At 58.0% G+C, this 27,826-nt stretch overlaps 1 protein-coding gene across 6 annotated transcripts; it reads left to right on the top strand.

The window, feature by feature from the left end:
* Positions 1–347: 347 nt before the first annotated feature.
* GRK6 (G protein-coupled receptor kinase 6) lies at positions 348–27,801 on the top strand. Of its 6 annotated transcripts, XR_010413186.1 has the most exons (17): positions 348–569; positions 4,278–4,373; positions 5,544–5,656; positions 5,776–5,853; positions 6,202–6,302; positions 6,638–6,730; positions 6,835–6,898; positions 7,040–7,180; positions 7,469–7,659; positions 8,437–8,474; positions 8,572–8,661; positions 9,593–9,801; positions 9,892–10,029; positions 13,480–13,617; positions 13,700–13,834; positions 14,485–14,759; positions 27,665–27,801. XR_010413186.1 is itself a non-coding variant. In XM_064596496.1 (16 exons), exons 1-16 carry the CDS (start codon positions 518–520, stop codon positions 27,683–27,685), a joined length of 1,698 nt encoding a protein of 565 aa, XP_064452566.1. In that variant the 5' UTR covers positions 349–517; the 3' UTR covers positions 27,686–27,801. The 6 variants fall into 6 exon arrangements, 5 of the variants coding, with proteins under 5 accessions (XP_064452566.1, XP_045756265.1, XP_045756273.1 ...); XM_064596496.1 differs by lacking the exon at positions 14,485–14,759 and having other exon boundaries at positions 349–569; XM_045900309.2 differs by lacking the exon at positions 27,665–27,801 and having other exon boundaries at positions 349–569; positions 14,487–15,622.
* Positions 27,802–27,826: the final 25 nt, after the last annotated feature.

The following is a 27,826-nucleotide window of genomic DNA, read 5'->3' as shown; positions in this document are numbered from 1 at the left end:
CCTTTTATCCAATTAAACATCCGCCCTCCAGGGCGTGACCCAGAGGACCCACCTCTGTTGTCCCAGCAGAGGGCTCGGCCCTAATTGGCAGTTCGCTATCCTACGAAGGCCCAGAAATTCGAACCTAGGGGCTGAACCCCACCTCAGACCAACCAGGAAGAGGTGACGTATTAAGTCCCGCCTCCCTGCTCCTTTGAGCGAATCTCTGGCTCGGAAGGCGGGGGTTAATGAAGAGGCTGCCTAATGGGAAGACGGCGCGGGGAGCGCCCGCCTAGTTATTGGCCGCGTAAAGTAAACAGAGGGCAGGGCTGGGCGGGTCGGGGCCGGGGTGGCCCCCGGGAGGGGGCGGAGTGTGCGCGGCGGGCGGCGGCGGCCGGGGAGGCCCGGGAGGCCGCGGCGCGGTCACTGCGAGCCGAACCGAGCCGAGCCGCGCCGCGCCGATCGCCATCCGGCCCCGGCTCCCGCGAGCGATCCCGGCCGGCGGCGCGGCCCGGCGGGCCCGGCGGCGCCGCAGCCCATGGAGCTCGAGAACATCGTAGCGAACACGGTGCTACTCAAGGCCCGGGAAGGTGAGGCGGCCAAGCAGGCGGCCGGGTGCGGGGAACACGGGCGCGCGGAACACGGGCGCGCGGCCTCGGAGCTCGGCTGGGCGCCCCAGTCACCAGATCCCCTAGGGCAGCGCGCTCCGCGCCCAGCACCCCGCGCAGAGGCGAGCCCTTCCGGCCGGTAGTCCTCGGCACCTGCCCCGGGGTGTCGGGGCCCAGGAAGGGGCGGGGGTCAGGCCACCGCCCTCGCGGCGCGGGGGTGTGGGGGGTTGCGGTGAGGAAAAGAGAGAGGAAGGAAGAGGGAAGGGTGGGACCTGGGTCCTTGGAGAGCCTCTCTGAGGCCTCTCCCAGGTTATAGGTGAGAAGATGCCCCAAGAAAGGGTAGCCTATCCCACGTGCCTCAGGCCCAGACCCTGGCGCCCAGCCTGGATCCGCACAAAGTTGGTGCAGGATAAAGGTTTGGAGAATGAATGAGCGGAGCCACTGCGGTACCACAGCCCACCCGGTTTGGGGAAACTGCTGGTCACATACGTTGCTCCGTGCCTCAGGACACTGGGGACAGAGGCTAATCGGGCATGATTTTTGCCCTCGGGAAGCCCACGGTGTAGTGGGCTAAATGGGCACAGGAATTAAGTGGGAGCTGTGCTTTGAAGGAAGAGAGCATGTGGGGCTGGCAGGACAGTAAGTGCAAGGCCTGGCAGAGGGAGCAAGTCTGGTGAGTGTGTATTGAGCTCCTCGGGGCTCCCACCCCAAATGTTACAAGGCACCTGCTCTCTGAGGGTTCTGGGGGACACAGAGGACCAGACCTGGTCCTCACTGCCTTGTGGTCAGTCTGGCCCTCACCTGCCATTGTCCACCTCAGTAACATAATCACGGAACACTCATTCTGTGCCCTGTCCTGTCTAGGGTGCTGGGGACCAGCGGTGAACAAGACCCTTCTTTTTTGAACTCTAGGGCAGGGAGGTCATGACATGATCATTTTCCACTCTTTGCTGGGCTTCCAGGCTGAGTCATCTGTTTCACTTTTCTGCTCCGTTTTATAGGTGGGAAACAGGTTCAGACTAGGGACTAGCCCCCAAGTCATACAGTGAGACTGTGGTTGACCCAGGCCTAGGACACAGGATGCCCCCAATATAGTCTATAGGCAGCCCAGAGGAGCCCTCAGATGGCACAGCATCTGGTACCCCCTGCCTGCCTAGTGTGTGTTGCCCCCTGGGAGGTGCTGCCTGGAAGTAGGCATGGCAGGCTGGGTCCTTAGTGCCCAGAGCCTTCCTTATCTCCTGTCCCTTATCAAGTCTCAGGGCTAGGCCTTCCTCCTAGCCTCTGGGGGCATCTGCCGATTCTGTTCTGCCTCGTCATCTAGCCAGCTAGGGAGGAGGGGTGGGGAGAGCCTGGCCAGGCCTCCCTCCCTAGGGCTGTAGCCCGTTCAGGCCTTAGACCTGCTGAGAGCACTGTCTTGCCTGGCCAGAGAGTGTGGCACCTCCCGACAGGCTTCCTCAGGCCCTGGGTGAGGCGAAGTGGGGTATGGCCGGACCTGGACTGCTGCCTCCCCTGGAGAACCCTTACCCAACCTGGTTCTGCCCCTCCCACCTGCATGCTTCTAGACAGGTCTCTTCTCTCTAAACTTTAGTAACCCTTTTTGTGGAATGGTTGGGGATGGGACATTAAAACTAAAAGAAATCCCTGTTGTCACAGAGTCCTAAACCCTGGCCCATAGACTGGCTGCATTGGAATCCCTTCATTAGCTGGCTGACAGCTTGGGGCCGGGCCTTTGCCACCTTCCCAAGGGATCTGAGGCCCTAAATGGTTTGGGAACGCTGGGATGGCCAGCATGGCGGGTTTGGGGTTGGAAAGGAGCATGGGTTGTGGTCCCAGAGAGCTGGGTTTGAATCCTGCCTCTGGCACCTCCAGGCTTTGTGATCTTGGACAAATTGATTCCTCATTTCAAGGCCTCCGTTTTCTCATGAGGTTGTGCCTAGCGTGGCAGCGTTGCTGTGAGGATGAAGTGGGGCAGCGCTGGGTGGGGGAGCCCTTGTTTAGTCCTCCTTCCTTGCCCAGGTACCCACAGGCACGGGGCGGGGGTTGCGGGGGCAGGCTAGGCCAGGGAGGAGCCCCACCAACTCTGGTGGCAGTTCCAGGACAGGATATTTGCATGTGACTCTTGTTGCTGCCTTGATGTGGCTGGGAGGAGGGGGAGGAGGAAGTAACTGGTGGGGGGAGGCCAGCGGATGGAGGGTTGGGTGAGGGACCTGTGGGGGTGGGGGAGGAGTTCCCCTTCTGAGGAGGCCTTGCCCCGGCTTGGGGGTGGGGGTCTGTTGCTCATTCACAGTGGAGCAATGACTGTGGGGTACGCTGGGTGCAGGCCGCCGCAGGGCTGCTAGCAGGTTTCCCAATGGGTGTCCTGCAACATTTCCTCCTCCAGGCAGCTTAGGTCACAGAACCCAGGGAGGCGCCCAGCTGTGCTCCCTCCCTGGAGCAGCCCCTTCCCCTGTGCCACCTGCCTTCAGCCAGGCCAGATGGAAACAAGGCTAGCTAAACCGAGGGGAAACTGAGGCCAGGCAAGGGAAAGTGGCTGCCTGAGCTTGCCATGAGTTGTTGGAGCCCAGCTCTTGCCCCAGCCCTGCAGAGTACTAGACACAGACTCTCCAAGTCACCCTGACAACACCTCTGGAGGTGGCTTTGGATCCAAGGTCCCTGTGAGGATATTGAGGTTCATAGAGGGCAAGGGATGGGCCTAAAGTGTGAATTGGAGATTCAGACCTATGTCTGTAGGGCTCTAAGACTCGGGCTCTTCCATTTTCCACCTCCTGGCCCATGGGCCACATCTGGCTAGCTCTCTAACATGTTTAATTCATTTGGCTGCAGTGGGTTTTTACAAAAAATATGAACCAGTATTTCATATAACAGTCCAGATTCCCAGCTGAACGCACTAAGCCTGCATTCCTGCCTGGCAACAACCAAGCGGCAGCCGCCCCTGTTGGAAGGGGCGTGCACGGCCTAGTTCACCACACTCCTCACCACTCCCTATTGTCTCCCATCTGGCCCACATTTACCATACCCATCTGGCTCTGTAGGCACCTGGGCTGCTACTCTGGTCTCAGCAGCTATAGATAGGGAGTCAGCTAGGTAAAATGAGGCGGGTATTGGGGTCATGGAAGCCCTTGTGTACTGAAGTGGGCATCCCGAATGCCAGCCCTCTTGCCACCACGTTGTCCCGAGTTTCTGATAGCTGTGGTGCGGGGCCAGGTAATAGGAGTCTGAAGCCTTCCCAGGGACCCAGGCCGCCCTGTGCCTCTGGCATGTCTCAGTTATGTCCCACATGTCCTGGAGTCTCTCCCTTCTGCACCTTGACTTACATAGTTCCCACCATTGTCATGTCCTCTGCTTTCTTCCCCTGGGAAACTCTTACCTGGTAGGAAGCAGCTAAGGCTTCCCAGAAGCGCCCCCTCCATACACACCACCCCAGTCCCCCACTCCTGGTGGCCCGTCCCTGTCCCTACCACCCCTCTTGGATCTTCCAGCCCAGGAGCACCCCCCCCCAGGAGGGCCCAGGGGACCATGTGTGTCCCAGAGCCCAGCGAGGGCATGCTGAAGCATGTAGAATGAAGACCTGAGGTGCCTCCTAAAGTGGGCTGTGCCTGGGCTGAGCCCAAAAGGCCTCTGGGTGCCCCGAGTGGTGAGGGAAGTGGGTGGCGGTGGGACTGGAAACCCAGTGCCTGTTTGCTCCCACAGGTGGTGGTGGGAATCGCAAAGGCAAAAGCAAGAAATGGCGACAGATGCTGCAGTTCCCCCACATCAGCCAGTGTGAAGAGCTGCGGCTCAGCCTCGGTGAGGCCTGGGTGGAGACTTGGGGGTGCTGGGGGAGCCTCCCCTGAGACCTCACCCTGGGGCAGGCAGGGTTGGGGGTTCTGGGGAGCAGGAAGATTGAGTCTGCACCACCCAACCCAGTTTCAGTTCCTGGGCTTGAGATGGGTGTAGAGCACAGTGTAAACAGGACAGCAGAGGTGGTTGGGGTGGGTGGATGGGGGGACTAGGGCAGGGTCAGATTTGGGGCAGTCTGAGAGAAGCAGAGGAAAGGAGGGTCAGGCCTAGGGTTTGAGGGACAGAAGACACAGTGGAGGCTGGAGCCAGCCCACAGGTGGACTGCATGAGGAGCCCCAAGCCCGTGCTTAGCACAGCCCAGCCCGGAGCAGGGTGAGTGGTGGGGGCAGCAAAACCTGGACCAGAAGGGCCAGGACCCCAGGTCCTGCTTATCTTGGCTGAGACCTCAGGTCTGCGCAGCCCCTAAGGTTGCCTAGGCCCCTCTGACAGCCTGCACGTGGGCAAGGAGTATACCATGGCTGCTTCCACCGCCTGGGAAGGAGGCCTAGCCTCAAGCTCGCCGGAAGCCACAGCTTCCTCCTGCACTTTCGCCAGGCAGGCAGCAGGTTTGGGCCTAGCCTGGGCCGGGCCGGAACCTCACAAACCACACCCAGGCCCAGCGCTGTGACGTATGTAGGTGGTGTCAACGAGGAGATAGCAGGGGGAGGTGAGGGCCTAGCTCCAGAGCCAAACTCCTGGCTGTGTGACCTTGAGCTAATTACTTGGCTTCTCTGGGCCTCAGAGTCCCAGGCTATGATGGAAATAAGAGTAATGTTGGGGCGCCTGGGTGGCTCAGTCGGTTAAGTGTCTGCCTTCGGCTCAGGTCATGACCCCAGGGTCCTGGGATGGAGCCCCACGTCGGGCTCCCTGCTCAGTGGGGAGCCTGCTTCTCCCTCTGCCTGCCGCTCCCCCTGCTGTGCTCCCTCTCTGGCAAATAAGTAAATAAAATCTTAAAAAGAAAGGAAAAAGGTAATGCCCCCCCTCAGTGTTGTGGTGAGGGTTCTGCAGGAGCTAATGGCTTCCATACCACAGGGCTGGAAGTTGCTGTTGGGGCCCAGGGCCTGGCGGTGTGGACAGGAGGGCCCCGCCGGCAGGCTCCAGGTCTGGGAACCCAGTAACTCCCACCCCTGCTTGCAGAGCGTGACTACCACAGCCTGTGTGAGCGGCAGCCCATTGGGCGCCTGTTGTTCCGAGAGTTTTGCGCGACAAGGCCCGAGCTGACCCGCTGCATTGCCTTCCTGGATGGAGTGGTGAGTGCGGCCCAGGCCAGCCCCGAGGGTGGGCAGAGGCCCCCAGGTCAGGTGTGCTCCATCTCCCCACACCTGCCGTTCTGCCCAGAGCCCGAGCTGCTCTGCCTCCCACCCTGCAGGCCGAGTATGAAGTGACCCCTGATGAGAAGCGGAAGGCCTGTGGGCGGCGGCTAATGCAGAATTTTCTGAGCCACACGGTGAGTGAGCAGTGATGGAGGGATGACGGCAGTGGGCAGAGCTCAGTGATGGGGAGAGGAATGACCACAGCCTGGGCAGAGAGTGCCCTGGAGCTGCTCCAGGTTCGCCAGGCAGACTGCGGGCAGGGAGCCTAGGAGGGTGGGCCAGGCAGGGCGGCCTCCAGCGGCTCTGCTTCACCCTGCCTCAAGGGTCGCAGTGGACCTGAGTTCAGCAACTAGGCGGGCTGGCGTACCACCAGCCTGCAGCTGCTCCTAGCACAGGCTTAAGATACCGGCTGTCTCTGCCCTGGGAGGGGGCAGCTGGCCGAGGGAGCCCCCTGCACTGACCTCTTTATTGCCTGTCCCTAGGGTCCTGACCTCATCCCTGAGGTCCCCCGGCAGCTGGTGACTAATTGCTCCCAGCGGCTGGAGCAGGGGCCGTGCAAAGACCTCTTCCAGGAGCTCACCCGGTAAGCCTCTCCCTGCCCACAGGCCTGGGATTGTGTCCCGAGGACGGGGCTTCTGTGGGCCCGGAAGGCTGTGAACGGCTCAGCAGCTGGTGAGGGAGCTCAGCCTCTCACCCTGGCCTTGCACGTGCTGTGTGAGCTTGGGCAGGTGGCCTTCCCTCTCTGTAGCATCTTCAGCTTCTGCATGGGTGCATGTCTCCCGCCTAGTCGGGTTAGCAAGAGGGTTGGCTGATGATGCTGCCTTTCAGACTGAGCGTGCACATAACAGGGGGTCTGGCCCCATAAGCCGAGAACCTGGAGGGTCAGGGGCTGACCCATGGGCTGGGCCCTCTCAACAGGCTGACCCACGAGTACCTGAGCATGGCTCCTTTTGCCGACTACCTCGACAGCATCTACTTCAACCGTTTCCTACAGTGGAAGTGGCTGGAAAGGTGAGCTCCTTGAAGGCTGGGCCATGGTAGGCCAAGTTGCTAGGACTCTCATGGCCTTGGGCCCCTGCTCAGCCTGTGTTTGCTCTGAAATCCCTTGCCCACAGGCAGCCAGTGACCAAAAACACCTTCAGGCAGTACCGAGTCCTGGGAAAAGGTGGCTTTGGTGAGGTAAGCAGCCAGGCCAGAGCCCCTAATGGAGTGGGGAGGTGGGGTACCATGGGCCCTGTACTGCTAGCCCCCCTCCCCGAACTCCTGTAGCCTCAGGAAGGGCACAGCTAGTCCCTATTTGCCCATCTACTTTGGCTACAGGTGTGTGCCTGCCAGGTGCGGGCAACAGGCAAGATGTACGCTTGCAAAAAGCTGGAGAAGAAGCGGATCAAGAAGCGGAAAGGGGAGGCCATGGCACTCAATGAGAAGCAGATCCTGGAGAAAGTGAACAGTAGGTTTGTAGTAAGTACAGACAGGAGACCCCTCCCTTCCCCCTGGCCACACACTTGCCCTGCCCTCCCCACTCACCAACTAGGTCTCTTCCTGCCCCGCCCCGTCCCCTCCAGGCACCGCCTTCCCGCTCTCAGAGATGCCTGGGAAGGGCGGGTTTGGGGTGTTGACACCAGGCCTGGGGAGCAGGCTGGGCCCCAAGGAGCGGCACTGAGAAGGATTTTTTGGGCGGCTGGTGCCAGCCATGCCACCGGGTGGCCCCTGGCCCCTGCTTGAGGGCTCGGGTCCCCTCGGCCACAGGTGAGCTTGGCTTATGCCTATGAGACCAAGGACGCGCTGTGCCTGGTGCTGACGCTGATGAACGGAGGCGACCTCAAGTTCCACATCTACCACATGGGCCAGGCCGGCTTCCCCGAGGCGCGGGCTGTCTTCTATGCCGCGGAGATCTGCTGCGGCCTGGAGGACCTGCACCGGGAGCGCATCGTGTACAGGTGCCGGGCCCGGGCCTCCCCTCAGGGGGCTGCAGCGGGGCACGGGTGGAGGCTGCCGGAGGACGTTGGTGCGCCGGGGCTGCCACGGCATGCAGAAGCTGGTTTGAGCCCTGCCACGCTTGCGCATGCCTGGTACACTTGAGAGCCTCTGGGTCTGGCTCGCTCACACGAATGCTCGTGTCGTCACCCCTCTCTGTGTGACCCTGGGCCAGTCGACTCCCTGCTCCCTACGCTCTTGCCTTTTCTGGGAAGCAGAGACTATAATTCCTGCCTTGCAGGTGGTTTTAGGGACCAAATGAGATAATGCAGTAAAGTGCACAGAGCCCGGCATGGGGGGCTTGGCAGTGGACAGCTCTGCCTGTTGTTATTGGCAGGGATTTCATTTGAACCTCACAACAGCCCCATGGAGGGACAGATGAGTTGCCCCATTTGGCAGGAAAGGTAGAGTCAGCCGCCAGAGTCAGGGGGAGGGTGGGACCCCCTCAATACTAGTGGTGAGCAAGGCTACTGGCGCTGTCTCCCCATGGGGGAGCTGCTCTCCACTTGCCTAGGGACTCCCAGGAAGGGTCCTGGCTGGACAGATCCTTGGGCTGCTCCCTCAAGTCAGGGCTGCTGTGGGCGAGGGCAGGGCCGTGTCTCAGCCTGGCAGTAAACGGCTCCCGCACCTTGCTGCACATTCCATCCTGGGAGACAAGTGAGCCAGGAGGTGGTGGCGTCCCATCTGGCTCCTCTGCAAACTGAACAACGTCTGACCCTGCCCTTCTCTCCTCCCCACAGGGACCTGAAGCCAGAGAACATCCTACTGGATGACCACGGTGGGTGGGTGGGGCCACAGAGGTGGGGTGCCGTGGAGTAGGGCAGGGTCTGGCCCACCTGCTTAGTGGGCCCCCCTGCTTCCCCACCCACTTTCAGGTCACATCCGAATCTCCGACCTGGGGCTGGCTGTGCATGTGCCAGAGGGCCAGACCATCAAGGGTCGTGTGGGCACTGTGGGCTACATGGGTGAGTCTCCCTCCACCCTGACCCCCTTGCTGTCCTGGGCTGGGCCCCACCACTTCTGTCTGGGAGTCTTCTATGTCTCGGGGAGTAGAAAAAGCTGATGTCCCTCTTTTATAAATTAGGACCGAGACTCAGCCAGGGCCCACACACCTGAGAATACTCATTCATTCACCAAATACTTACTGAGCTCCTGCTATTAGCTGGGCTTGCAGGTGGCTACCAGAGAAGGATGAGAAGGGGCTGATTTGGGGTCTCAGTCCTGCCCTCCCCTGAGCTGCCCAGGTTCCGAGAGGGAGTGCCCACCCGCAGTGCCAAGATGTGCCCCATATTTCCCTTGGGAACCGTGTGATACAGCAGACAGAGTCCCAGTTACAGGGCCCACCTCTTGTTTGTGGTGTGTCCTTGGCCACATACTGCTGCTCCCAGCCTCACTTTGCCCCACTGGAAAGCGGTCGTACTGGCTCCCAAATTTGCCTTGAAGATGCGAAGAGGTAGGAGAGGCAGAAATCCCCGTGTGCCCAGCCTGGCAGGGCTGGGTATGCAGCAGATGAGTCTCTTCTTTCTATATTAAATCCAGAGATTGCAAACTGGTAACCACACAGGCCTGATGTGGCCTCCATTTGTGTTTAAATCAAATTGTTTTTAAAACACTTGGAATGGGTTGCCAACATTTGATAGGCCAGACAGCGTCACATTAAAAACACGGATTTCGGACTTCTCTTGAAAAGTCTGCAGACCCGGTCCCCTGCAGGGCCACATCGGCTCCCTTTGATGGGGGCATGTGCTGTCCCACGCACTGAAGTCCCTGCCAGGCTGAGGGGGGTGCCTGCTGGCATCAGCTAATGCCCCACCTGATGTGTGTTGGGCCTTCCCGGGGCCCAGGGCTTGGTTCCTGCCTCCTGGCCCGCCCTCACTCCTGTTCCACCCTGCCCAGCTCCGGAGGTGGTGAAGAACGAACGGTACACATTCAGCCCAGACTGGTGGGCACTGGGCTGCCTCCTATACGAGATGATCGCAGGCCAGTCCCCCTTCCAGCAGAGGAAAAAGAAAATCAAGCGAGAGGAGGTGGAGCGGTTGGTAAAGGAGGTGCCTGAGGAGTACTCGGAGCGCTTCTCCCCGCAGGCCCGCTCGCTCTGCTCCCAGGTATGGCGGCCATCAGGAGGCTGACCGGCCAGGCCGGGGGGCAGCGGGCACCTCTCCCGCGCCACCCTGACCACCCCTGCCCTGCTGCAGCTCCTGTGCAAGGACCCTGCTGAGCGCCTGGGGTGTCGTGGAGGTGGTGCCCGTGAGGTGAAGGAACACCCCCTCTTCAAGAAGCTGAACTTCAAGCGGCTGGGAGCCGGCATGCTGGAGCCACCCTTCAAGCCCGATGTGAGTGCTTTCCACTTCTGCAGAGGGCCGGCCGAGCCGGGGCGGGCGCAGGGGGCTCGGGGCTCCTGGAGGCGCGGTCAGCACACCTTCAGTGCAAGTGTCAGCAAACCCACCTCCAAGGGCTTGGCCGACAGAACATATTTCACTGGGCTCACACAGGTGAAAAGCCTCAGGATAGATCTCGCCTTGGCATCCCTGGATCTGGGGCTCTGTTGCAGGAACTCTCTCTTCCTCTCCCTCCCCGCCGAACCGGCCAGTGTGCAGTCTTTGCTCCCTGGCCGCTCTCCCTAGGGTATGGCCGTGGTGGACCCAGTGTTTCAGGTCCACATCCTACCAGCTCAGCCAGCCCAGGAGACCCAGTGTATCTCTTGCCCAATCATTTCAAAAGAAGTCCTGAAAGGAAAAAAAAGAAAGAAAAAAGTCCTAAGGCTAGTGCTGATTGCCACTGATTGTTCGGAGGCCCCTCAGCAGCCACACTTGGATCACTTGCCCACCCGAACCACTGCCGGTGGGGGAGGTCAGTTTCCTAAAGGAAAGCCAACATGCCATTGCCAGCAGGGTAAGGGGCTGAAGATTGGCTCCCCCTTGTAGAGTCTCACCCATTTCCTGAGCATCTCGGTGGGTCAGGTGTTCTGTGGGCAGAGACATCCTCGAGTCCTCATATTCCAAGTGGCAGAAGCCAGCTAAAACTTATGTCCAACATGGAGCTTATTGGTTCATTTGGCCAGATGGTCCTAGCGTCGGGCCCGTGTCAGGGTTTCACGCAATGTTGCCAGAACTTCATCTCTTGGCTCTGCTTCAGCCTGTTAATTGTCCTCCCTCTGAATTCAGGCTTCTGTGTGTGAAGTCACAGGGAAGGTTGTGAGTGGCCAAGATGAAGTTATGTGCTTGTCCCCCTCCCATGTGTAAGAGGACTGGGTCCTGGCATTGACAGTTCACCGGCAGGCCAGACTGATGGCTGTCAGCCACACAGTGACTGTTTATTGGCTCAACAAATATCTGAGTGCCCATAAGTGCCAGACCTCGGAGAGAAAGAGGTCAACAGGACCCAGTCCTGCCTTCCTGTTGTAGTGGGGAGCATGGCGAAGGAAAGCACTAAGAGAAAAAGCATGTCAGGTAATGTGAAAAAAATAAATCCGGCTAAGAGGGAGATAAGGAATGATGGGGGGGTGGGAGTATTTTTAGACAGGGTGGTCTCTGAGAACCTGACGGTTAAACAGAAGCCTAAAATACATGAAAGAGAGAGCCATGCTGAGTTTTGGGGTGAGAGCATTCCAGGGAGAAGGAGAAACCTCGAGTGATCAGTGAGGAGGCCAGTGTGGCCCGAGCGAGCATGGGCTGGGAGAGGCGCAGGGTTTTATTCCCAGTGTGATGGGGGGCCTTTGGGGAATGTTGAGCAGGCCTGTGAGGTGTAGGGGCAGTGCTAGAGGGGGTGAGTAGAAGCGGGAGGCCAGCTAGGGAGCCGCTGCTTAGGAAGGATTGTGCGTTGTAGGCCTCACCAGCACCCTGGGGTGTGGGCCTTGCTGTGAGTGATTGAACTGAGAGCAGCCTGCCTCGGGGCTGACCCCCCCATCAAGTTTACCCCTGCTTCCAGTGCACATCATCTCATTTAACCTTGAAATCATCCCACCGCCCCTGAGTCTTCAAAGATAAAAAATCAGTGCCCCGGAATTTAACTTTTTTAAAAATTATTTTAATTTATTTTTTATTTTTTTTATTTTTAAGATTTTATTTATTTGACAGAGAGACAGCGAGAGAGGGAACACAAACAGGGGGAGAGGAAGAGGGAGAAGCAGGCTTCCCGCTGAGCAGGGAGCCTGATGTGGGGCTCGATCCCAGGACCTTGGGATCATGACCTGAGCTGAAGGCAGACACTTAACGTCTGAGCCACCCAGGCGCCCTGGAATTTTTTTTAGACGCAATAGATGAGAAGCAAGTTTGATGCTGATATCATTTTTAGTAGCTTTATTGAGATATATTGCACATACCATATAATTCACTCATTTAAAGTGTGTAACTAAATGGCTTTTGGCATATTCAGAGTTGTGCAGTCATCACCATAATCAATTTTAGAACATTCACATCACTCCTTTCCACCCACCCAACAAAAACCCCATGTCCATTAGCATTCATTCCCCATTCTCCTCTCCCTGCGGCCCTGGCCATCACTAATCTACTGTCTCTGTATATTTGCCTGTTCTGGATATTTCATGCAAATAGTGTTATACAATATGCGGTCCTTTGTGACTGTCTTCTTTCACTTAGTGGAATGTTTTCAAGGCTCATCAATATTGTAGCCTGTACTTTGTTCTTTTTTTTAATATTTTATTTATTTGAGAGAGAGAGCACATGTGTGGTGGGGAGGGACAGAGGGAGAGGGAGAAGCAGACACCCCCCTGAGCAGGGAGCCTGATGTGGGGCTCCATCCCAGGACCCTGGAATCATGAGCTGAGCCAAAGGCAGACACTTAACCAACTGAGCCACCCAGGTGCCCTACTTTGTTCCTTTTTTATTATTGAATAATATTCCATTGTATGAATACACCACATTTTGTTTATCAGTTGATGCACATTGGAGTTGTTTCCACTTTGGGCTATTATGAATAATTCTTCTAGTATGAACACTGACATGCAAGTTTTGGTGGGGACATATGTTTCCCTTTCTCTTGGATATATACCTAGGAGTGGAATTGCTGGCTAATATGATAACGCTACATTTAACCTTTTGGGGAAATGCCAGATTGTTTTCCAAAGCATCTGCACCATTTTACATTATGATGTTGTTTTAATTGACATCCTTAATAGTAGGATTTAGAAAACAATGGAGATGAAAAAGACAGTGGCCTTCTGGAGTGAGGTGGGCTCCCAGGAGGGAGGGGCCCTGGGGGTGTGGGGAGTTGGGAGGACCGTTCTAATCCTCTGGTTGGCCATGAAGCTTGAGGGGATGGAGCAGGCCATTGGACATCCTGGGACAGAGGACCTATCAGCTCCAGGCCCTGCATGGGGATGCTCAGCTGAAAGGACCAGCTAAGATTCTGCCATGCGTGCAGTGGTACCCCGAGACAGCCATGTGCGGGTGGAGGGGGTGCCTGTCACTGATTCCGCAGGGCACTGCGGGGGCTGGTTGGCTGCAGCAGGTCAGCTACCATGGACCGGGAAAGGCATGGCCTTTATGCAGCCTCATCAGTCAGGATCAATGAGGGGTAGTGATCCCCAGTTTACAGAGTGGGAATGACCTCAAAGAGAAGGGACTGCTGTGCTTCGGAAGTGCCTGGGGTACCTAGTTTGTGACTCCAAATCAGAGAGCTGCAAGGGTTGGGGCCCAACCAGGCCAAGGCTGGAGTGATTTTCAGGGCTGAGCTGCCTGCATGCGTGTAGATGGGCCGACGTGCGTGTGTGCCCGCTTGGGAGTCTGTTGCTCCCGGCTGACTGCCGTTTCCATCCCCACCAGCCCCAGGCCATTTACTGCAAGGATGTTCTGGACATCGAACAGTTTTCCACCGTCAAAGGTGTGGAGCTGGAGCCCACTGACCAGGACTTCTACCTGAAGTTTGCCACGGGCAGTGTGCCCATCCCCTGGCAGAATGAGGTATGGAGCTGCCCGGCTGGTGGGCCAGGCTCCAGAGGAGCAGCCCCGGAGCCAGTTCTCACGGCTGTCTGTGCTTGGGCAGATGGTGGAGACCGAGTGCTTCCAGGAGCTGAATGTCTTTGGGCTGGATGGCTCGGTTCCCCCAGACCTGGACTGGAAGGGTCAGCCACCTGCACCCCCCAAGAAGGGACTGCTGCAGAGACTCTTCAGTCGCCAGGTAACCCCCAGCAGGGTCCCTGCTTGGCCCCTCGCCTGGCTCCAGGGGACGGTGGGCGGGAGGCAGAGCTGGTGCCCGCGTGTGCTGGGAGTGGGCGTCTTCCAGCCATGCCACGTGTGCCCAGGGTCTCTGGCCTCATTCCCGCCTGTCCCCTACCCCTGGCTGGGCTCACGGCCTCTTTTCTCTTTCCAGAGGTGAGCAGTGTGGGCTCCCCGTGGGTTGGCCTTGCTGCCCGGCCTCGGGGAGCCACGGGCAGCCCTTCCATGGCAGAGGCGAGATGTGGGCGAAAGAAGTCTGGTGCCCGCTCCCCCCTCCCCCCAACTACTTCGTTCCCTGCACCCTGGCACCTTCAAGCTGCTAGCCTTGCTTAGCCATCTGTCTCCCCATGCTCTGCCTCCACCATCTCCAGGGGAGAAGGTCTGGACAGGGCCTTGCTCTGGCAGAGCCCGAGATCCACCTGGACCCTCTCACTTCCGCCTGCTGCCAGTAGACTCTGCGCTGAGGCGCACACACGTCTGGGCCCCTGGTGGGGAGCCCCCAGCCCTGAGCGTAGCTCCAGGCAGCTCCTAGCAGGGCCGGCCTGGCTGGTGGCACCAGTGGCTAATGGCCCTCGCTCTGCCTCTCTCCCTCCGTGTCTTCCCCATCCCTCCAGGACTGCTGTGGGAACTGCAGCGACAGTGAGGAAGAGCTCCCCACCCGCCTCGAGCTCCCCACCCGCCTCTAGCCCCGAGCCTGAGGCCTCCACCGGTGGTTGGCGGTAGCGGCTACTCCGAGCGCTGTTTACAGTTTTGCACAGTGGTCTTGCCCATTGCCCACGCACGTCGTGGCCTGGGGAACACAGCCGGAGCTGTCCCCGGTGTCCTCTGCCCCTCAGCCCCTGGTCTGGCTGAGTTCGGGCAAGGCCTGGGCTGTCCCTGGGACAAAGGTGCGTCCCTTCAGCTCTTGTCTGTGGAGCTCGGGGCTTTCTGTATTTATGTATTTGTACGAATGTATATATCAACCAGAGCGTTCTTAAGACCCACCCTGGAGCTGGCAGAGGGGCCACTGCCAAACTCAAGGCTCCTTGGGCCCAGCTTGGACAGGCCGAGACTGGGTCAGGCAAGGCCCCTGAGCCCCCAGCACTGTGCTCGCCACCGCCGACCTCCGAGTGAGACTCATGCCTGCCTCTGCTGCCTCGGGCTCAGGCCACCACCTCTGGGGTCCAATGCTGTCCCTTCTCAGCACTTGTCAAAGCTGGATCTGGGGCCTCTGTATACCCTAGGCCTGTGCCAAAGTGTGACCAGAGATTGGGCTGACCCTGGGACCCATCAGTCCACTGCCCAGGTTGTCCCACATGGGTCTGCCTCTGCCTTCCAGCTCCTAGGGCGCCTCGTCCCTCATGCTGGGCCCTGTCCTGAAGACACCTCTTGCAGAAACGCCCCAGCCCAGGCCTTGGGAAGGGGGGAGGAGGTTGTCCCTGGCCAACTCTCAAACATTCCAGACTCCCCTCTTAACAATAGACACATGTGCCCAGCAATAATCCATCCCTCCCTGTGTGTGCCTGTGGGGTGTGTATGTGAGCGTGTGCGTGTGTGTGGAGGGGGTAGGCTGAGATGTGTGTGTGCCTGCGCCCCAGGCCCCAGTTCTGGTCCTTCCCAGATTGTGATGGCCATCCTGGTCCCAGTGTTAGGATAGCATGGGATTACAGGGCCCTGGTTTTTCCGTATTTAAAGCCAATTTTTATTACTCATTTTGTCCAATGTAAGCTGCCACGTGTCTCTGAGTGAATACAGTCGAGCACAAACCTGGCCAGCCGCCCTGCCTGCCTCTTTCTTGCTCCTGGTGTTCCAGGGGTCTTTCTGCTTCCCTCGCCCTGCTGGAAGTGGGAAGGGATCAGAGGTGGGCCTGGTGGGGGCTGCCCTTCTCACATGCCCTGGACATCCCCCCCACCCCCCACCCCCATGGCTGATCTTGGAGTAGCCTCTCCAGGCAGCCAGGCCTCAGTGGCCTTTGGGCTCATCCAGTGGGTTTCTCAGCTTCCTAAATGAGAAGAGGCCTGAGGGAAGCCTTGGGTCCCCACTAGGGTACGAGTCTGGCTCTCCCTGTACTGGGGAGGCAGGTTTAGCTGGAAGGGTCCCCTCCAAGGCCAGGGTGGTCTGGTAACCAGTTGTGGGCTTGGAGCAGCTTGGGGAGCAAGATGGAAGCTGCTGTTAGAAACATCTGCCAACTCTGTCTTACCTGGACACCTGTTGTGTGCTTTGCCTAGGGCCAGTGAATTAAGGCCATCCCTTGGCCCTGGAAGCAGGCAGTGTGGCTGGGCAGAGGTGAGACAGTGGTGATGCTGGGAGTTAGGCTGTGGCAAGGGTGTGTGGGGACCAGCCATGGGGACATTAGGGTTCTCTGAGAAGTTGAGCCAGGTCTTTTTTTTTTTTTTTTTTTTTAAAGGAGACTTACCCATCTGGGGACAGAGGGATTGGGGGAGCATTCCATAGCGTTCCACCTATGCAAAGAAGGAGATGACAGTTTGTTGACAAGTCCGTCCCAGACTTCATAAACCTGTTGCCGCACTGTAGTCTCCCAGTGTCCCCAGCCCTCCAGGGATGCTCTGTAACCACAGTAAGGGTTTGTTCCTTGCCTCTGGGCCAGGCACCAGTGCCACGGGCCACATGAGCTTTGCAATTGGACAGTTCTGGGTTCGAGTCTCAGCCAGGCCACTTTTCAAGCTGGCTTTGCATAGGCCCTTCCCTTGTCTAGAAAGATGGGTGTGATACCCATCACCTCACAGGGCAGCTATGAGAATCCGTGAAAGCAGCTGGTCGCCTCCTTTTGCCCCTTTGTCACTGACAGGACTCTTGCTGATTAGGGGAGTGGGTGCTGGGTGCCAGGCTGACAGCTATCTCAAGGGCATCCAGAAGGTTCTAAGCACTGACTTACTAGAAGGGGCCTCTCTGGTGGTGGCCCAGCTCTTGATGGATGTGGAGCATGCGCTGCTGCTTCCAGTAACTTGAGGGAAAGGTCTTCCAGCTGGTGAGTGGCTGTTGCATGGTGGCAAGGAAGGGAGCTGAAGATGAAGCTGGATCCTAGCCATGATGGGTGATGTTGGGGCCTGAGGTGCATTTGCCCTTCTGTTTTGGTGGGAGGGCAGTTAGGTGTCAGTTGGCTGAAGTCCAGCCCTGAGCAGGTGTACAAGGGTGAGTGGGTACCATTTGGACCAGTAGGTCCCTGGAGCATTCTGCCTGTGGGTGGGTCAAGACCTCCCACCAAGCTTCCCCCTTGGGCTAGGTAGGCATCCAGGGAACTTGTTGGCTACAGTTCAGCTCCCTTTAAAACTCTTAGCACAGTGAGTCCAGCTCTGTGGTGGGAGCTGGGGACCCTGATGGAGACAAGGACCCCACCAGTTTGGAGCTCAGTCTGGTAGGGAGACAGAAATGGTAACAGTTAAGACCCAGTGTGATCAGCACTGTGGCAGAGATGATTCTAGAGCTGGTGGGGCTGGGTTCAACACCAAGCAGGGAGGCCTCTTGGCCACAAAAGTCTCAGAATTGGAGCACTCCAGGGTAACAGAACTAGATGTACCTGGGTGGAGGAGCCAGATGGATGATCCAGGGCCTCTAGTGGCTTAGGATGGCTTGGGGTGGGAGGGGTTGGTGATGGGTGGGTGAAGGAAGTGACTGGAGCCAAAGCCCGTGAGCGCCATGCAGGGCTTTGAAAGCCATGTTAAGGATGCGGGGCCTCATCTAGAAGGCAGGGGCATCCCTAAAGGATTTCAGCTGGTTGTATTGGGATGTCTGCCTAGTATGTACAAAAAGCACCCCATGTTTACTTTGGGGAACCTTCTGTCTCAGTCCATGTGATTTTGATGGGGCCGGTTTGCACCCCCTGCATACATATACACCTAGAGTGTGTGACCCAGGTGAAGCTGTTAGAGATCTTTGGTTGCAAGTGACAGAACTGTCCTCCAACTAAGAATGTTAAAAGGATATGGGGGAACATGATAGGAAGAACCAGGACTGGGGTACCTCCAGGGTCTTAGTCACAAACCCCATTCTCATCAGGGTATGATCCCCAGGAGCAAGATGCGACAGCCATGTCTGTGTCCGCATCATTAAGCCTGACTGCAAACCCAAGGAGCCCAAAAGGCCTAGCTGGAAATCTGCCCATGGATGCACTGGGGGAGCAGGGCACTTGGGTTCAAAGGCCCAGCATGATGGCACCCATGGCATGCAGTGAGTCCCCCTGATGAAGTAGGGTGCTTGTACCCAAAGAAAAGGAAATGGATACTGGGTGGCTGAACATATATCCTCTCCCCAGGCATGAAACTGGATTGGTTCACCCATGGACACTAAGCTAAAATGAGTCCAAAAAGACTCTTTTGGGGCACTTGCTAGAACTATTGGGAAAGAATTGAGGTTCTGGGGTTGGGTGGCAGTATATAAGCCTAGAGCCGTGGGGGTCATCCTTGCCACCACCTGGGAATTTTCAAGAATGATGCAAACAGAAGGCAGAGTGGAGAGAACATATATCCGATACCATTGTTGGGACACCTGGAATCAATTGTAATCACAGATAAAATCTACATCTGGACTTCCTTGTTACATGAGTCAAACACCTTTGGGCTCAAGCCTATTTATTTTGGGGTTCTGTCACTTGCAAATCAAAATGTCCCAGCTGATACGGTGGTGGAGGGTGTTTTTGGAAGATCACCGTAAGTGTGATATAGAAGTTGGACTGGAAACAGAGAACCCAATTGAGACTGATGAAGAGCCAGGTTCAGACTCAGCCTACACAGTGGGGCCCTTACTAGGCCTCACCTCTATTCCCTGGGGATGAGCAGGGTCCATGAAGACCGGGGCTATGGGTCCAGCACTGAGTTCTTCCTGTGCCATTTCTTAGTAGACATGGGGTGATGTATGCTCACTGGGGACGCACTGAGGAGGGGCCGTGAGTTGGGAGGGGGCAATGTATTGGTGAGTTGTAACAACACTGGGGTGCCTGCCTGCTGCAACCCTTGCCCACCGCATGTGTGCAGTGCCCCCTAGGATGTGGCCGGGGCGTGGACGTGTGTGTATGTGTGTTTTCCGGGTTGAACTATGTGTGTGTGTGTGTCAGGGTCCTTGACCTCAGCTGCTTGGCTTGAGCATCCTGTGTGCTCGGCCGATTGTGTACACCCCGTCTGCCTGCGTGCGCCCGGTTGCGGACAGCCTGTTGCCAGGAGCTGTGCGGCGTGGCGCGTGCATTCCCTGTGCAGGGTGAGCCCGGCGCCCCGCGTCCGAGTCTCCGCGCGGCAGGTGGGTGCCAGGTCCTCCGCCTTCGGCTCCCAGGACAGCCTCCTCGGCGGCGAGTGGCTGGGGGTGGGGGCCCTCTGCCGGCTGCCGCGCGCGCGCGCACGCCGGGCTGGTACGCGCCGTGAACGCGCCCGTGCGCGCGCCCCACGGCTCCAGCCCAGCGCTCGCAGCCGCCTTCGCTGCCACAGTCAGCTCCCCGGTGCCGCCGCCGCCTCCCCCAGGCCGGGGGCTCTGTCCGCGGGGCCCGCGCCACTCGCCCCGAGCCAGGAGGACGAGCTCGAGGAGGATGCCTGGGCCCGTGAGTACCGCGGCGGCGGCGGGCCGGGCAGGCCCGGAGCGGGGGAGGAAGATGATCCTGGGCTGAGCCCCTCCCCGCGGGCAGCTCCGCGCTCTGGCCCCGGGTCACCGCCCCGGACCCCCCGCCCCGGCCAGCCCCTCCCCCAGCCCACTCCGGAGGGAGGGGGAGAGAGGGAGGGCGCCAGTGAGCGAGGGAGCCAAAGCCGGGCGCGAGCCGCCACCGGTTCGCTTGGAAACGGTTGCCACAGCAACGGGGTTGCGCTCCCCGGCAACGCGGCTGCGGGGCGGCGACGCCCCCTCCCACCCCTCCCCCACTCCGAGCAGCCTAGGGGCGCAGGGGGAGAGAGGGTGCGGGGACTCCCTCTCGAGAGGTGGGGGTAACTTCGCCAGTCTGGGTGTGCCTGCCTCCACAGCTCGTCGAAGATGGGGGTGGGGGGGTGAGCGGCCCCGTGGGCACGAGCTGGCTCCCACGTGGCTGCAGTCGTCGCAGCAGGGCTCCTGGGGTGGCTGCAAACGTGGGGGCGGCCCAGCCCTTGGGCCTGCCGCGGGAGGAGGAGGCTTGGAGGCTGGGTCCGGCGTCTGCACTCCAACACCACCCCCACCACCACCACCACTACCACCTCTCGCCAGGGAAATGGCCTGACCCGAGTTGGGTGCCACAGAGGCGATGTTCCTTACCAGGGGGGAAGAAAGAAGCTCACATCCCTCCTCCTCATGGCCAGGGCATGTGCCAAACCGCGGCTAGGGCCTGTTGTGGGTTTCTGCTCCGTGGTCCAAGCCACCATTCTCCCGGGAGTGGTGGGAGCAGAGTGGGCAGGAGCAGAGGAAAGGACATTGCTGAGCCAGGGAAGCTGAAGCTCAGGCCAAATGGGAGCGCCCCGGCCCATTGTCTGGATCACAAGTGTCCCTTTCTTATCTGAGCACAAAGCCCAGACTGTGCTGGGTGGCATGCAGGTTGGCTGGCAGGCAGGCCAGCGCCACATGGAGATGCTCTGTCCTCCAGGGGAGCTCCTCTGGGAGGAGAGTGGCCGCTGAGTCAGAGGAAATGACCTCTGGCTCCTCTCCCAACCTCCCGCAGCTGGCAGCGGCAGGGTGCTGGGGAGAGAAATGGTCCTGCTGCCAGCTGTCCCAGACCTGACTCAGCAGACGCCAGCCTCCAATCACAGACCTTGGACTCAACATTCCAATGACCACAACCACCCTTGGGTTTCCTCTCCCATCCAGGAAGGTGTCCTGGGCACCAGGGATGACCATCACCCCAGGCATTTGAGGCCTTGGCGTAAGATGCCCTTAGATAGATGGTGCCCAGAGCCAGTCTTGAGTCCCCCTCCTGCAGGCAGGAGTGCCTTTGGAATTATTCACAGGCTCCTTTCATTCTGTCCCTGTTCTGTGCGAGACCTGTGTTGAGTGTTCTGCGTCCATTATCCCCTAAGCCTTTCAACGGTTGTACAAGGTAAGTTTATTATCCCCATTTTAGAGATGAACACTCCTAAGGCTCAGGGAGGTAAAGCGATTTCCCCAAGGTCACACGATCAGTAAGCGGTGGAGCTAGGTTTCCAGTGACGGTTTCTCAGCAGGCACAGCTGCTCTGCCTGCCACACAGCATCTCTTGCGACCCAGGCAGAAAAGAACTGGAGGGCCTTCTAGAGGAGCATTCTTAACTTTCTTTCATAGTCTTCCGGTGAGGCAATTCCCCAGGTCTTTCAAGCCTTAGTACACCTTTCCTTCTAGCAAAATCAGCTAGATTCTTGCTCACTCAGATGCTCTATGGGACTGTGATGCTGCTGGACGGGCTCCCTTCCTCCATTTTCTCTCTCTGGGTGAACCTGAGCAATGAGGGCTACCTCAGTTACCTGGGAACCCCCCAAGCCCCTAGTTTTTGGTTTGGGGGCTCTGTGGCCTGACCAGCTTGCAGCCTTCGCTGTGGTCGAATTCAGCAAAGATGGGTCTGTGTAGTGCTGGCTGTTGTGGGTGCTCACTCTAGTTCAGGGGCTGGAAACCCAAATGCCTCTAGGGCCCAGGGAGCAACGGAATGAGTGAAATGGGCCAGGGAGCTACTCAGTGACAGTCTGTGTCACTACGTGAGAATGTGGACTTGGAATGACCAGATAATTTTCAAGATGAGCCAAGAATCCCGACTTTTATGTAAAATCTCCTGGGCTTTAAATTTGGCAACTAATCAGAATATTTTTAAAAAATTGATTGTGGGCCAACAAAACATGCCCATGAACTGTGTCCAGCCTGAGAGTCACAAGGCCATGACCTCCGGTCCGTGGTAAAGTGATGGCAGTTTGTGCTGGGCCACTCCCAGGCTTGTGTTGATGTAGCACCATGGGCTGGTTCCCATATCTGAGCCTCTCGAGGCTGCAGAGTGCTGGCAGTTGGCTTGTCACGTGCGGCTGGGTACACCGGTCTTGAAGTATTTTCACTCCATCAGTTTTGCTCCTCCCTTGGCAGTGCTAGGCCGATCGCATCATCCCTGTCTTACGAGCAAAGAAACTTCAGCTCAGGCATGGGCACAGCTGGGATGGGGCCACACAGCCTGATCAAGGCAGAAGCAAGATTTAAACCCTGGGCTCTCCCTTCAGTGCTCTGTGTGTTACACCATGCTGCCTCTCGGAGAGGCCGTCCTCCTCTCCCCCCAGCCCCTGAGGTGTGGCCAACTCCCTTGGAAGGACAGATAGGAATACAGTAGACACTGAGCCCCATAGGGCCTCTCTGCCTACAAGCTCTCTTGAGACCCCAGTCCCTGTTGTCCTGTTCGCAGTTTCCAAGCTCCGGGTTCCTGGGCCAGTGCCAGGGTGGGGTCACAGAGGCGCTACCTGTAGGCAAGCGTGCCAGGCCAGTACCTTGGCCTAGCTGGAAATGAGACTCTGGTCAGCTCTATGCCTGGCCGACTGGCGGCAGCCCTCTCTGGCCTCAGTTCATGTGTCTTGGTGTGGGAGGAGTGTAAAGTTGTTACCAGGGCCTGCCTGAAATGCCCTTCCTGCCAGGACAGTGGGCTTTGCAGTCACCTGGGCGTCACAACCACCTGCCTGTGTGGGCCTGAACTGCCCCAGCTCCTTCTCTGGACAGTGGGGCTGGCAGGAGCCACCTGCTGGGTGTCACTGAGAGACTGAATGTGAAGAGGCCAGCAGTGGACCTGGCATGCGCTGGGCATGCAGGACAGGGTAGCAGTAACTTCTCCCACCCCATCCTCACTCTGTACACCACATTTCCCCTCCCTCTGCTGTCCCCTGGTCTGAGTCCCTGTCCCTTCACTTGACCAGCAGCTCTGGCCTTATATCCAGGGAACCTTATGACCTGGAGCCCCTGCTGTCTGGGGTTCCCTCTGTCCACTGCAGAGCCCCTGACATATGCCTCCATTTCCTTTTATTCACATGGATGTATGGATCCTCATCTCGTTTGTAGACCACCCTGCGAGGGCCAAGAGCTGGGTGATGGCTTCTCTCCCAGTGACTGTTTGGTGAACGGCTGCCATTTCCTAGCAGTGAGCGGGATGCAGACCCAGCTCTAGAGGTGTGCCCTGTCCTACGGCTAAAAGACCGGACGGGAAGTGGGCGGCTCCAGTTACCCAGCAAGTGGTTTTGGAGCTGCCGCATGCCAGGTGACAAGACCGACGCCACCCCTGGAGGTGCACACAGACAGCCGCAGCACACTGTCCTACCCCTGGGCTTCCCATCCAAGCCTGGGCAGTGAGGTGGCCCGGAGCTGACTTGTCTAGCAAAGCGACAGTGAGGCCATGAAGCTGAGCAGTAAGTGTGGGGGCAAGAGCTTTGAGGCTGTGTTGCAGGCCCCTCGGGGGAAGAAAGCAGGACTCTCAGCAGCTAGGACGGGAACACGGGCTGGTTGCAGAGGGAAGGGCACTGAGAGGTGAGGCTGAAGAGGCCTTGGCAGGAACTCATCCCAGAAGCCACTGATCTAGGTCAGTTCTCAAAGTGTGCTCTCTAGACCACAACATCAGTATCTGCTGGGAATTTGTTAGAAATGCAAACTCTCGGGTCCAACCCCAGACCTACTGAAGCAAACACTGGGAGCAGAGCCCAGCACTCTGTTTTAACGAGCCCTCCCTGTGGCTCTGCTGCTCATTCAAGGTTGAGAGGCACCCATCCAGACTGTCTTAAAGAGCCGGGCTGCCTCCTGAAATGGTGGGGAGTTGCCAGAGCGTTCAGGCAGGAGAGGGCCTGGGGGAAATGGGCAATGTGGAAAGTGGTAGGCTGGGCAGGGGCACAGCATGGAAGGAGAGCAGTGGCAAGCATGGCAATGGGGGCCCAGGTGAGAGATGATGGTGGCTTGGCCAAGGTGGTGGCAGGGGGACCAAAGGAAGTAGACAGATGAAGGCACAGTGCACTGAGGGTAAAAAGAACAGGATTTACTTTTTTTTTTTTAGATTTTATTTATTTGACAGAGAGAGAGAGACTACAAGCCGGGGCAGTGGCAGGCAGAGGGAGAGGGAGAAGCGGGCTCCCCGCTAAGCAGGGAACCCGATATGGGGCTTGATCCCAGGACCCTGGGACCATGACCTGGGCCGAAGGCAAACGCTTAATCGTCTGAGCCACCCAGGCGCCCGTACTTTTTTTTTTTATTTTAAAGATTTTATTTAGAGAGCGTGAGCAGGGGGAGGGGCAGAGGGAAAGAGGGAATCTCAAGCAGACTCCACACTGAGCTCAGAGCCTGACGCAGGGCTCGATCTCATGACCCTGAGATCATGACCTGAACCGAAATCGAGAGTTGGATGCCTAACCGACTGAGCCACCCAGGCGTCCTGTAAAGAGAACAGGATTTAGTGGATGGAGTGAATGGTGGGCCCTTTACTGAGATAAAGGATCCAATAGATCTTTGGGGTCTAAGACTGGAGTGCTGGGATTCATCATGCAGAGGAGCAATGTGATAGGTGCCCCCAGCAGTGTGCCAGGCCCCAGAATAAGAAATCTGTGTGACCTTGGGGGACCACGGAATCCCTGTGAGCCAAGTGCTCTCATCTGTCAAATGTGAGGAATGCTAACGTAGTTTGTAGGATACCTGAGAATGATTTGTGATGTCCAGCCCTCAGGCAGAGTGCCTTAAGGATACACACATCTCGGCGTCCCCAGCTCAGAAGCCACCATCAGCAGCACTAATGTTGTTGGGCATCTCCAAATCCTTTGCATGAACTAGCTCAGTTTTCACCATGGTCACTGACAAGGAAACTGGCATCATAGGCCTTAAGATATTCACCTCCTGGGGTCTCGTTTTTTGTCCTCCTGCTATACTCCCAGTGAATGCATGGCCTAAGAAAACCATACAAAGCAATACACGCACAAATTCTACAAATAAATCAAGATGGAATCCTAAAAAATGTTCAGATAGCCTGCAAGAAGGTAGGAAAAGAGAATGAAGAAACAAATCACAGAATGGCAGACTTAAGGAGGAGTCCATGTGGGGGCACCAGCCCTAGCACACAGTTGGAACTGGACAGGTGCAGCATTTGCCCTGGACAGTCTGGAGGGGATGGGGAAGTTGTATGGCTGCAGGCAGGGTCTGTTCGGAAGGGCTCCTCAGACAGGCAGGAGCATGCAAAGAAGCATGGAGGAAGCTTGGAGAAGCCTGGCCTGTCAGGAAGAGCATCTGGGAAGGTTTGAATGACTCTCTTGACATTTATGTATCGAGCACCTACTGTGGATTAGATGAGATGTACTGAGCGACTCCTGTGGGCTAGACAAAGACAGGAGGGAGGCCTCAGGCAGGATCCATGCTCTCTGGGCCTCCCAGAGCACCACTGAGTGAAGTAGCAGCCCAGGACGGAGTGTTTAGCATCAAACCCCTGCCCACTCAAACTGGGTATTGGCACCAGTGTGACATCAGAGAGCCTTCCTCTCGGACCTGCAGCGGCCTAATCTGTAAAATACGGCAATGGTTCCTGCCTCCTGGCTGAGGAGCCATACTGGCACCTCAGGGGTCTTGGGTGTGGCCTGCTGCCATGCACCCTAATGCCCAGTCAGCTGAGCTGGGCCCCTCACGCCAGAGTCTGTCCTTTATTCCTTGTTAACCTTGGAGCTGCCATCCTGTTTCTCTACCCTACTGCCTTTTCCTACTCTTGAGTTGAGGGCTGGTGGCCGGAAGTGCCAGGGTCTTGTTGGGAAGCAACAGGAAAGTGTGTTTTGGCTCCAACTTGGCCAGTTGGCCCAGTGTCTCTATGGCTGCCAAGTCCTCACGTACCAGGTGCTCACACGCACCGGGCTCTTCGTCTACATTCCGGTGGCCACATAAGGGAAGGTATTTTGACAGACTCTGGATTCAGATTCAGGCAAATCCTAGCTCCTCCCCTTATTAGCTGTGTGACCTGGGGCAGGTCATTTCTCTGTCTGAGCTTGTCTCCTCATCTATCAAATGGGCCCTCACTGAGCAGGTGGTGTTACATATCACATGAAATTCTGAATGGAAAGGGCCTAGAACAAGGCCCGACATGCAGTAGACAGTTCTTGGCAGGTATTTCTATTTCTAATTCAGCTAAACTCCATCACCTCCAGCCCCAGAAGTACCTTTTCTGATCTGAAGCTGTTCCTGCTGTGCAGGCCAAGGGGCCCCTTACTCAGTGCCAGCTTCCTCAGAGCATTCCTGAAAATTCCTGTGGGCTCAGGAAAAGGAGAACAACAGATTTAATTAACTCCCAGTGACTGGCAGCATCGTGTTTTTATCTGGGCTGCGTCGCCATGGCAGCCTCATGGTAGGGTTGTGGAGGGGGCGGGTGGAACTATTGTTCTTGCCATTGTCTGTTCTGGAACACAGGCCCAGCAGAAAGGGACTGGCACGGGGACCAAGTGGCACATGGCACAAGGCAGCCACAGAATCAGACAGGAGCCATCTGGGGAGAAGTGTGGGGTGGCCTCTGGCCTGGCTTCCTGTCAGAAGCCAGGCTTCCTCTGGCCCGGCTTGCTGTCAGAACAGTCTGAGACAGCTTGATGTGGAGCCCCCTGCTTGGGGCTCAGGCCCACCGTGGCCCCAGAGCTAAATGTGTGTGTGCGTTGGACATGCTGAGGAAGTGGGTGTGGGGGGGTCCATGGGGCTCTTGGAAGAGGCCCACAGAGTAGCTCAAGCAGCAGCACCCTCCCACCCTGGTTAGGGTTTTGTGGCCAGGCTTGGGTTCAGATTAAGGCACTGCCATCTGCCATTTACACAGCTAATTTCTTTCCCCCCTCCCTCATCTGTAAAATAGGAATAACTATAGTTATCCCAAAGGGTTGTATGTGAAAGCCCTGGGTAGTTAGAAGGCATTCAAGAAGGGCACACTTCTGTTCTGTGGGGGTGGTGAACAGTCGCCTGCCACCCGTCACTCGGCAGTCAGGGCTCCCTCCTACATACCTCTTAGGATGCAAGGTTCCCCTCTAAACCCTGGCTGTGGAGAGGAGGAGGCAGAACTAGACGTGCCCATCTGGAGTGATGAGAGACCAGGTGATACAGTAGCAAACGAGCTACTTCTCCTACCCTCTGCACAAACGGAAAGGAATTGAGAGGAAGCCATACCGCGCACAGGAGCTAGAAGGGTAGGGCCAAGCGGGGCTGCAAATTGGTAGGAGGCTGGGGAAACGGAGACGGAGCTGGGATCTGACAGGCGGAGGCGCCTAGAGGAAAGGAAGAGGGAACGGCCCACGCCTGGCGGTGCAGACAAAGGCAGGCCAGTGGCACGCAGTAACGACCCCGCCTGAGCCCCCTCTACGAGAGCGGCGACAGCCAGGAGGCCGCAGTGCGGGCCTGGATGTTCCATGCTTTGGGCGGCCAGGGGTAGGAGCGGGTACAAGGCCTAGAGCGCCTGGGGCTGCCAGGCGCATGCACTGGGCTGAAGCTGGGCGTCGGTGGGCGGCTTGTGGGGCTGTAGGAGGTGGGCCACCCTTTCCCGGCCGCGCAGCAACCGCCCCGAGACGCCTCTTCAGCGCCCCGGGGGATCTATCCACTGGCCTCTGCAACCCTTTCCGAACTGGGGTACCTTCTGGGGTGGCGAACCTCCCGTGCGCACTGAGGCTGAGTCTGACTTTCGCACGCCCTCTGCTGGCCCGTCTGGAGTCCCCTCGGCTCCGCAGCGGCGGCTGCCGGGTCTCAGATCCGGGAAAACCCTACCGGGGGAAACCTCCAGATGTGACGTCATCGTCCTCGGTGACGTCACCGCCCCCCCGGGGAGTGTGGGGGTTCCCGCAGAGGAGGCTTCCCCGGAACTGCGCAGGGCACCGGCGCGGGCAGGGAAGTCGTCCGGGACTGCAGCGCGCCTTCACCGCGCCCTGTGTCTGTCCTACAGGTCCCGCGCGGCCCCGGGTGAGGCCGGCCCGCGCGCCCACCGGCGCCATGGGAAGGAGCGGGCGCCGCTGCTGCTGTCCCCCGCCGGCGCGAGCACAACTTGAGTCCCGTCGCGGGCAGCCCCCGGCCGCGGGTCCCCGAGTGACGCTGGCGGCGCCTGGGA

Source organism: Mirounga angustirostris, unplaced genomic scaffold (assembly GCF_029215605.1).
Source record: "Mirounga angustirostris isolate CCGP_5_RB_7025 unplaced genomic scaffold, mMirAng1.0.hap1 SCAF_7, whole genome shotgun sequence".
NCBI classification, from domain to species: Eukaryota; Metazoa; Chordata; class Mammalia; order Carnivora; family Phocidae; genus Mirounga; species Mirounga angustirostris.
This window is presented reverse-complemented; position numbering and strand designations above follow the sequence as displayed.

Coding starts and splice junctions, on each gene's coding strand:
- GRK6 (XM_045900309.2), top strand. CDS start 518: ATGGAGCTCGAGAACATCGTAGCGAACACGGTGCTACTCAAGGCCCGG. Junction 570..4,277: donor GCTACTCAAGGCCCGGGAAG/GTGAGGCGGCCA, acceptor TTGCTCCCACAG/GTGGTGGTGGGAATCGCAAA. Junction 8,475..8,571: donor CATCCTACTGGATGACCACG/GTGGGTGGGTGG, acceptor ACCCACTTTCAG/GTCACATCCGAATCTCCGAC.